Consider the following 11069-nt stretch of genomic DNA (forward strand, 5'->3'; position numbering starts at 1 on the left):
AATGTTCCAATAAAAATAATCCATTCTCGTGTTGTTCTATCTCTACTCTGTTTGAAATGTTGCCTCTATCTAATGGTATGAAAAGACTCAATTTTCAAGTTGAACAATGGCAATGATTTCCATTTACCGTTTCTTGGATATGCCGTGCATTGAATGGACAATACAGTTTGGTTTGACTGATTAACTTATTTTTCCTGCAGGTATCTAGAGTTATGTTCCGGTAGCTGAGATGTGGCGATGTCTTACTATTGCAGGTTCTTCCATCGTCCATGCCGTGGGCTGTGGTCCGCGTAGAAATTGGCCCCCCATGTAGTCAGAATGAATTTGTATCCGCCTCCGATAACTGCTGCTGCCGTTATTTCAGTAACCTGTGTGGAACTAGTCAAATCGACATTGCTTGCATTTGTGTCGCGTGGTGTCTGGTGTTGACTCTCGTATTTGACTCGAACTAATGTTATTGTCTGACACATCTTGTTATGAGGTAGCGTATTTGGGAAGTCATCATTTCCTTGCTTTTTCACTCTTCTTTCTACTCCCTTGCGACCATGGCCTTCTTCCGCCACCTCCCCTGCATAGCGCACTATAGTTAGCCATTTTTTGCGATGTTTACAAGAATGTTTGATAAGATCTCTTTTTTTGGTAGTATTTGCTTGGCAGTGACTACCATGGCGGCATCAATGGGCAGCAATTTTTTTTAACAAATACAGTTAGAGAAAGGTTCAGGAATCAGGAGTGGGTGAATTAGCACACTTATCACAGCATTCTAGGTTACGATGTCCACTATTTGATGGAGCATGTAATTAGCAGTGAAGACCATTGCTGACTGGATTTAGTGAAGGGCATAGCCTGCAGCATTTCTTGCACCTTGACATTTCAGAAGTTGCATTCAGAAGATAACCTGGAAATTATGCTCGCCTTGCCAGGCCCTGTCCCAAGCAGCCCAAAGCCAAGATTGTTTAGTTGCTGAATGGTATGTAGAGGAGCAGTTCGGAAAATCTTTTGGTGCAATGCTGGAAAATATCTTTCTCGCTGATCGGGAGGATTGGGTTGTGAAGTTCACATCACCTCATCCTTGCATGCCCCTTCGCCCGGCAAACCTGGCACGAGACGCTAAGCTGGCTACGGACCCCGTGTACCCCGCCCGACGACGAGCCCTCGCTTCTAGACTGGTACCGCGACCCTCCTCGTCCCCATGCGCAAGGGCCTCGGTACCGTGACCCTCCTCGTCCCCTGAATGATATGGAAACACCGCAATGGCTGCATCTTCAACGGAGCGCGCCCATCTGTGAACACCCTCGTAGCGAAGATCAAGAAAGAGGCTGCCCTTTGGGCAAATGCAGGCGCGCTAGGGCTCAAAGCCATTACCCCCCAGACTTGGGACGTCCATTAGTCCAGTCTTTGTAAACAACCTCCTAGGAGGAATGTAACCAAACTCTCCCTCTTTACAATGCAATGAAACGCACGCTCTCATGCGTTTTCTCGAAAAAGTTCACTGCTAACAAAATTTACACTGCCAAGTCGATGTATAGAGCTATGGCTTTAGAGGAGAGCTTGCAGCACGCATATGAAAATTTCGTGGGGGCTTTGTATTCCTTGAAAAGAAAACAGGGTATTCAGGACAGAGGTCCCTGCTAGGGAGCAACTTTGAAACAGAGAAGGTATAGGCAATGGGCTTTGCTCTGTTTTTGGTGATGTGGCGTACTCGTAGCGACCTGAATTTTTTTAAGCCAAACTTCTCCGGCAACTTGTTGGCGTCAGCGAAAGAAGCCAGCAATACTGGAATGCAGAATTGCAGCACCCGACCTCTAGTGATCTCTATATTTGAACATTTTGAAATTTGAGTTTTTGAAGTTTCTTAAAAATGTGATTTTTTTTCCAGGGGATACATATACACATTCTAGATACCCGTGGAAATGTTCGGTAGAAATCCCGTTTTGGTTTGGGCTATAGGAAAAAAACAAAATTTTGACAGTATGTAGGAGAAAAAGGGTGTCATTTCTGTTAGAAATTTCTCTTTTTTGTATTTCCAAAAATCCAGAGTATTTCTTTTTCGGATTTTTACCGGGCCTTAGGAATATGTGTATGTATTCACGTATTTATTTTAAGTTTTTTTAGCATAGGAAGTGTGTTTTTCAAAAATTTCAAATACCAAAAGCCATTGAGCTCGGTAGCTGTTTACACTTTTCAGCAATACTGCCATTTTTCGGTACGTATGTTGGTCTCGTCTCGAGCATAAGTGACTTTATATACTGCTACCCATAATACGTCCGAGTCTATTATGAACCAGGAGAGAGCGATATGCCACGTCAGCAATAAACCCAAGAGGAGAAAAAAGAAGGTCAGAACCTCGTTGCCGTTGCAAAAACGTCCGAGAGAAAATTACTCTTTTTTGTTTGAAAGGTCCATATGTTCATATGTTCCATTCATGCATGACAAGAGAGTGTGGAAAGTTCAGTCCCACCCCAGTTGTGGAGAGTGTGTTAGACCAACATATAGGATTGGCTTCGTTGCCATGCCACGCCTCCTCGTGTTGGACTGTTTCTATTTGTCTCCTCGAAATGTTTTTGTGCCAGTGGAAAACAATACCGAATGGTTGTGGACTGTTCCCTGTTGTCTTCTCGTGTTCCAATTTCTCTTCCAGGAGTCTATTAGAAGTCTCATCTCCTCCATAGACAGATGCATGCCTCTTCGTCTCCTATGTGCCGGAGTCCGCCCGCAGTTTCTATTTGGGTCACTGCTGGCGCTAAGCATTTGCGTAATGTAATACCGCGAGAGTAATTGTTTTGTTTTTCCGCCGCTTGGCGATGTCTGTTCTGAAACCTCTTCTTATTCAATGAAAATGGCAAGTTTTTGCCTTGTTTCAAAAAAAAAAATGTGCCGGAGTCCGAGACGCCTGCTCTCTCGGACTAGGGTTGAAGGGTTGGGGTCGTGCCTATTTTTGAAACTACTTTTCTCCACACACACACACACACACACACACACACACACACACACACACACACACATGCACGCACGCACGCACGCACGCACGCGCACGCACGCACGCACGCACACACACACACACACCTATGAGTCCGAACTTGTACAACTTCTGAGCTAACACAGTTTGATTACTTTCCTAATCTAATTACACGGGAAAACAAAAATAGATGCTAGTCGATTGGAGAGGAGCCAACCACATAGGTTAAGGCAGGGGACTTGTGCAAAATTGTCTCGAAGAGGTCTAATAATATATGACATTTACATGGCAAAAGTGACTAAAACTTTAGGACATGTATGATGTTGAGAATTGTTCTTGTAAAATTCCATCAACATTTATAAGCTCTAAACTTTGTGCAACAAACCCCGCATAAAAACTATAATTTTTTGTGTGGGATGAATAAAAATTATCATAACACTAATTAACCATAAGGACCTTGAACCTTATATTTATGATGATACAAAACAAATTGCTGCTTGATCGTTCACTTAACTTTCATGTCAATCTAGTTGTTGGTTTGGAACAGAGACGGTTCAACTATCTGCAAGGACCTTGAACCCTTTAGTCCACATAGAGGAGACACTAAAAGTGACCGACGTCACCAGATCTATAAGTGAACAATAGAGGAGACACTAAATGTGGTGTACGCTTTAGGCTCGCTGCACCAGCTGTAGGTTCCGATACGTTATGTGGATGGATCGGCGGCGACACCGGTTTTAGATATGGGGAGTAAGATACTCTATCGAGTTTGTAGTGTGAGTGGTGGCTTCGGGTGGCTTGATGTATATTCTTGTCATATCTTTGGTAATAATTAATAAAGATGGATGTATCCATCGATTGATGAAGAGGCTGGGGCTTTAGCCTCCTTTTCTAAAAAATCTTATAATCAAACTTAAACCAAACCAACAGCATGTGAGAGGCTCGCTGTTCATCAAAGCACCCTATATTTCATAAAATTATGACTGTTATGTTTTTTGTCTCTCAAGGGTATGGCAAATTGAAGTGCTTAGGTCTTGGGAAGGCCATTCTTTGTTGTTGTCGCACTGGAACAGTCATCACGTGAAGGCCATGGCGCACCAGCCATTACCGCCTCGATTTCCCAGGTCTCTCGGGGGCAGTTTGTTAGGTTCTTGCATCCTTGCGCCGTCACATACTGCAATCATACACTGCATTATTAGTGTGGAAATGAAGAACAATAGGTAAAGGTAAACGCAATGTGGATGCTACAGAAATTAATGTTGAGCTTGGCTCATGGAACTTTTGATAAAGAGAACATCTGCATTAGAATTGGGTGTTTGCGGTACAATTCATTTACGTGGAAATTGACAATGTGGAGTCTATACTAACTTTACTTCTAGAGAATCCTTCTGTTTCACTACGAGCATAAAATAAATGTAAAGTTGAGTTTGGCTCCTGTAACTTTTACTCGAGAAAGAGAACTAGCAGTTAACATATCTGCATTAGAATAGGGGTTGTTTGCAGTACAGTTTGATTTACTTGGAAACCAACAATCAAGATGACCAATTACACCCTGCGTCTACAACGGACAATATCAAGACCAAAGTCGAGACATAGAGAATGCACACAGCCAAAAGTCTTAAAAATAATAAGGAAAAACAAAGAGAGCTGATGCGGCTAACGACTCGAAACTGATATAATATAATGTATTTGCGTTATTTTCATCACTCTACAAAGTTAGCCATTACAAGTAGGAGTGCACCAACATTAAAATATAAAGCGTTATTGTGTAATGCATTTCTTAAGTTGTATTGTTATATCAGAAAAGAGCAACCAAGACATACCAGATTACTTTCAATCCGAACACCGCCAAAGCTTTTGTACATTTCTATCTTTTCCCAGTTGAAGAACTTTGAGGAAATCGGGTCATCCTTGGCATGCCTCAGCAAAGTGCCAATGAAATAACAGCCTGGCTCGACCGTAATAACCTGCAATACAGACCACAGGAGCTCAACTGTTTTGTTATATCTATAGATTAGATTCCCACCCGCCCTTCTGAACACAGGGCACAAAGTATGTTCTTCTATTGTTTCATTACACAACTATGTTTTCCTTCACTTTGTTCGCTCCACTTTTTAGTGACATAAATATACCAAAACAATAGGAGCGTATGTACATTACAACATTCGAGAATAGGTTAGGAAACTTTTATTAAGTTGAAGACCTCAAAGTAGAGAGTGTCTGGTGCACATGCAAGTGTGGGTCCATTAAGTTTATTATATGACAAGTAGAAAGACGGCAAGCCGAATGGGTCTCAGGGCCTTTATGCCCAATGCTTTCACAAAAGTAGTTCACCTATGAATAATTGACAAGAACACAAAAGGGAATAACTTTCGGAAGTGCGAATTCCATAGACAGCAGAACACACAAACTGAGAACAAGCAATTTAACTATACATGATGATGTACAATTAAAGTATATCCACGAGATTAGGTATAAGTGAGAAAAATAATTAAAATGTTTAAATACCCAAATGGGGAACAAGAAATTTCATTAGTTTGTGCAAAAGAGAATATACGAACACAAGAGCTTGTGAATTTACGGAGTGACATGGCATCCTAGTAACTTCTCAAACAAGTGCGCATAAAATTGAAAGAGCATTGTGTGCTACTAAATTTTACTCCCTCCGTCCCATAATATAAGAACGTTTTTAACACTAGTTTAGTGTCAAGAACGCTCTTAGATTATGGGACGGAGGGAGTAATAAATTAACCATAAAGGTAATTACTTACCATGCCTTCTTTAAGTTCTCTTATTGTCCGCAAGGATCTCAATCCAGGCTCCTTTGGCCTCTCTAAGCCCTATGGTCGAGAAACAAGCATTAGTCTAAGTTGAATGGAGGTAAGTATGACATGATTAAAATGAAAGCATGGATATTGATATAGTCAAAATCTAACCTTAGGGTAGCCTCCGGGATCGTGGGTGTCAATTCCAAGTAAGTGCCCAAGACCATGAGGCATGAAAACAGCCCCTAACCTTTGATTCATCATGTCACCAATATCACTGAAATAAATGGTTATGGAAAATTGATAAATCAGCATCAAGCTATACATATTAACATATTGAAATTCAATAAGCACAAATAATTATCTTTCACACGCACCCATGTATAATATTTTCTTTCTTTAGAGATTCAAGTATTCTCTGCTCTGCCAGCCTGCAAAAAAATTCATATGACTCTTAAACAATTGAAGACAATATGGTAGACAAATAGAGGGAGAAACAATGTGATTTGGTTAAAGTTAAACAGATTGACACAGTAGGCTAAAAGATCTGAAAAATTGCTTCCAAGTATTTATCGGGAACCCAATTTGACAACACAGATACAACTGTGAATTATCTTTAGATCAAGTACACAACACTTATGACCGTATGCAAATTGTAAACTGTATTCCGTTAAAGCATAATTATTTCTCAGGAACCCAATTTGACAACTCTAAAAAAACATCATTAAAAATTGCATGGTTTATAAGTGACGACAGAGAATTCTTACTTGTGCATATCGATCCATCTTACTCCGGGTTGCATATGTGATATCACATCATTATGAGCCCTGAGGATAGCCTGTGAAATACAGTCAGTCTTGCATCAATAAAAAAAAGCAAAGTGGGTAGTTTTACCACCAGTGTACTTACATTGTATACAATCGTCTGGTTTCTTTTGAATTTTCCATTTATCTAAAATCACATAAACTCATTCACATAACATTACAAGACAAACACTATATTAAAATGTGATAAATGAAAGAATGTGACAGTTTATATCGAGGTTAATTAGTTCCATGCAAGAATTACATTAGCTATGATCTTGTGTCAGTAAAAACTTGCTAAATAAAAATAACATATCATTGGACTGAAGTGAAAAGAAAAGGACCCGAGGGTGTAAATAATACTTTTACCAATAAATAATAAAATCTGATATTGATTTTAGTAAAGAGTGCATCAAAATAGACGTATGAATATTCCAAACGACTTACAGGGTATGAACATGTGATGTCAGAACCATAGAAATTATATTCAGCTCCCATGTCCATTAGAGCCATGTCTCCATCATTCAGCGTCTGAAAATATACTAGATATAAGTATGTACAGAGAGAAAAGGCAAAACTACGTACTCCTTCCCTAAAGAAGTCATGAACACACAATAATACTTCAAGACCCTCCATAGCTATTCCTTCATTCGATTTCTATCCTCTGCTTCATATGTTTGGTATTGTTGTTTTCCCTTACTTGATTAATTGGTCCAGCATAACATTAAAGTTGGCTAAATTATGGTCTTTCACCCATCCAACTGTACAAGTTTCGTTCAAAATTGTCGAACTCTCACTGTGAACGCTATCACCCAATGCTGACACGCACATGCTTCAATTAGAGATTATTTTCTGCTGACACGCTAATGAATGATAGCAGACATCATACGACATTCAGTTTATGAATGCCATATGCTATTTGATTAATTCAATGATATACTAACTAACCTATGATCCTCTCATCACAGTTTTCATTTTTCCAATATGCATTAATTCTGAACACATACAACAACCAGAGCAAAAACTGTTGCTCAAACTTACAAATTTCAAGATCTCATGGTACTCAACAACTTTACAGTTGACAAATATTTTCTTCAGGAACAAGTAGTTAACAAAAAAAAAGGTACATGAACTCTACTGCCTAAAACTAAAATAAAGCATGCCCTTTTCCAAATAGCTAGTATGCATTGAAAACTAATCATTTTCCTACGATATTTGAGCTCGTACTATTGACAACATAATCTGAATTTTGTCACTGGTGCGATTTACAAGCTCGACCAAGTAAAAATAACACCAACAAGTAAGCTGCAGGCCATAAGCATCATAAAAAAGTGTACCTGGTCATTTGGAGCACCCGCATGTCCATAATGAAGAGTAGAACTGCAAGATAAGCAGTAGAGTTATATAGCACATAAGATAGTCCAACTCGAAACAACTCATGTACGATAGGCACGGGGCTATTATTTTTTAACTAACTAAGAAAACATCCCTACATAACTTTCCATAGCTATTCATCTATTCACAGAAGTCAACAAATAGGCAGTCTTGTGCATATAAATAAGTGAACTTGAAAAGAGCCGTACTGAAATTACATAAAGTGAGTATATATAGTTCATTCCGACACTAAGAAACTCTATACTAAGATGTTTATCTCCATTCTCTATCCCATACTACCAGAAGTTCATGGTTTTAAGAATTTGAAGAATTTCTTTCTCTAAGCTTCATCTAGAAACAATGCATAAAACTACGTATACTGTTGGCACCGGGATGGTGATTTGGTATTACGATATCCGTTTGTTAGCTCAAGTGACAACTTCTACATATATGTTACACGAAAATGATTAGTAAAACAATTAGTAACAATTTCACCATATTTGTAACTACTCATTACTTGCTTCACATATTAGACATAATATTTAAACTTGCCTGTTGTGTCCAGTAGCACATATACATGTGTAGGAGCAATGTCGGCAGCCTTCGTGCATAGATGCATGATGAATAAAGATGCTTTCTAACTGAAATTCCTTCATGCCTGGTTTTATCTGCCTCATAACCTTGTAAAGTGCAAGTTAACAATCAGATGTGTTTAATTTAACTCTAAAAAAGTGTAAGTATGTGAGTTAGAAGTAGTAACACCTAAATGATAGATAGACATATTGAATATTTCTACGAATAGGATGTCTAAAATAATACCAGCAGTGAAGTTGGAAACACACTATTAGCATTGAACTCTTTATACCTCAATGTGTGCTTTGGAGCTGACATCATTAGCATATTGAATGAATGCAAGCTCCATGTCAGATTTTATAACACGGCATTCAGTTAAGATAGGATGAAGCGTGCTTAAATCAGTGTCAAACTTCTCTATCCCCTGGCATGGACAAATAAAATGCATTGTAAGTTAGTAACCCAAATACATAATTAACAACGAAGACAAAAGGTGTGGAAGATATTTACTTCTTTATACTTATTAGGTATGCATACCATATCAGAAAATGTAGAGTTTACTTCAAGATGTAGTTGTGGTCCAAAAGAACATAGTAATGCAATATTAATGTGAGTGATTGCGCTTTCCAGTGACAGTATTTGACAAAACTATAAAACAAAGCATTGAGGTTCAAAAGAACATGGAAATGCAATATTAACACGAATGTTTGTGCTTTCCAGTGATAGTGTTTGGCAAAACTACAAGATAAAGCATCGTAACTTGTTTCATGCTAGTGTGGCTAATTATATATCACATACCTCAAAACTAGCAGGCTTTGAGTAATTTCCGCTGTCAGTATTCTTTCCGTATAAGAGAAAGAGAAGGGGCTCTCCATGCTCACTAAATTGACATCGGAGAACCTGTGCAAGATCATCAACATAGAAGACAAAATCGACCCTGTACATATCCTGTCCAGATTTAATGAAATATTAGGCAAAATCAGAGTGTAACGGCACATGCACAATATGGTCTCTAGAATATTAAATACCTTGAAAGAAGACAATTCTTTTTCACCATTCCAAATTGCATCGTCAAGTGTCAACCTTGGAGCAAATAAGATAGATTGTCCAGAGGCAATGTCCTTGAACAATGAAGGACAAGTTAAAAACATGGCATCAAATAAGCAAGAATTTACATAATAAATAATTAAGCATTGAAACTACACGTACGTATGTGCCATGGAGCTCAAGAAAGAAAACTTACCACTGCACCGTAGAACCCCGGCTCTCGCACACCGAAGAGATAGGCGAAGTAGCTCTCCTGCCTGGAGACATTACCAATGATGGATGTATCAATTCAATCTGCCATGCATGCAGATGCAAGAAACGTACGGCAAAGGGGAAGTCGGGAAACAGCAAAAGGAAAGGCATGTCGTTGACCTGAAGAGCGGGACGCGGTCGGTGCAGTATAGAGTCTGCTCCTCGCCGCCCTTGAGAGTTGAGACAGCAGTAGACGTACCAGATTAAACGTAGGAACCCAAATGGGATAGGGAGAGATCGACGGAGAGCGAGCGTAGAACGAGCCTTGAGAAGGACGATGCCGTGGAGAGGGCGGCCAGAGGTGGAGAGATGGGCTCTGAGCGCGGCGACGAGGCGCTTGCGGTTGCCGGCGTGCAGCTCCATGAACACCGCGGGCGGAGCAAGGGAGGAGTCGCTCATCTTGCACCATGCTTTTAAATAGCGCGCTATAGCGTTTAGAAGATGTCCTGCGCTAATGGTCTTTCGTCCAAACACGTGAACAAACATTTTAAATAGCTCTGTTGCACCACCGCTGTAACCTTTAGCGTGCTATTTTTCAAACTATGTCTTGCACGGCAGGGCCAGGTGCGCCTGCACGTCCAACTAGTACGACATGGGCGATCGAGACGGCTCCTTGCAATTTTTGATTTGATCTAAGTACGGGTGGACGCGGCGCCCAGCCCGAATATATAGATGAGGAGGGTGTTGGGTTTAACCACGATGTAGCGGAGTCCCTGTCCGACACGGACTAGTACGTAGCAATCACCGAACAGGAGTTGTACGTGTGCGTGTGTTTCGTCGCGTCGGGGCGTCCATCAAGCAAGCCGGCGGCTTTGTAGTTTCATACGTGCATGTGTTAGCCTTCATTCACGTAAGGATCAATTAATCCACCTATGTGCTTGCCTGCCTGCCTGCCTGCTCGGTCTAGCTAGCTTCTGGTACGTGTGTGTTCAAGCCAAAAGCACCGGCTAGCTGAGCATCCGGAAGTCAGCTTAGGCCAGAGACATCAGAGGAAAGTACTCGAAGAGTCGGAGGGACCTACGCCAACAATTGGTTGTTGGCACAGGTCCTTGCAGTACGTTGAGCAGTAGAGGAGCGAACCGTGTTTTCTCTCTTAGGGCATCACGGCACTCTTGCGGCGACGGTTCCTAGGACTTGAGACTCTTTTGAGACCATAATTTGATGGGGATTTTCTCGGTGAGATTTCTCCCTTCCACTATTCCCGCCTTGTGTTATCTTGTGGCATCGATAGTTTCTCGTTTCTCTGCTTCATTCTAGGTGATTCAGGGGCAATCCTTGCATCGTTTCCCACAATTG

At 40.5% G+C, this 11069-nt stretch overlaps 1 protein-coding gene across 1 annotated transcript; it reads right to left on the minus strand.

Annotated features, from left to right (window-relative positions):
- Positions 1-3715: 3715 nt before the first annotated feature.
- On the minus strand, positions 3716-10391 carry LOC123048423 (xaa-Pro dipeptidase-like). Its single transcript, XM_044471526.1, has 16 exons — positions 10038-10391; positions 9894-9943; positions 9718-9778; positions 9503-9595; positions 9273-9422; positions 8767-8898; positions 8454-8581; positions 7865-7907; positions 6975-7058; positions 6634-6675; positions 6492-6562; positions 6102-6155; positions 5896-6001; positions 5731-5799; positions 4783-4926; positions 3716-4133 (listed from the first exon to the last, which is right to left on the minus strand). Exons 1-16 carry the CDS (start codon positions 10257-10259, stop codon positions 3987-3989), a joined length of 1596 nt encoding a protein of 531 aa, XP_044327461.1. The 5' UTR covers positions 10260-10391; the 3' UTR covers positions 3716-3986.
- Positions 10392-11069: the final 678 nt, after the last annotated feature.

The sequence above is a fragment of the Triticum aestivum genome, chromosome 2D (assembly GCF_018294505.1).
Source record: "Triticum aestivum cultivar Chinese Spring chromosome 2D, IWGSC CS RefSeq v2.1, whole genome shotgun sequence".
NCBI lineage: Eukaryota > Viridiplantae > Streptophyta > Magnoliopsida > Poales > Poaceae > Triticum > Triticum aestivum.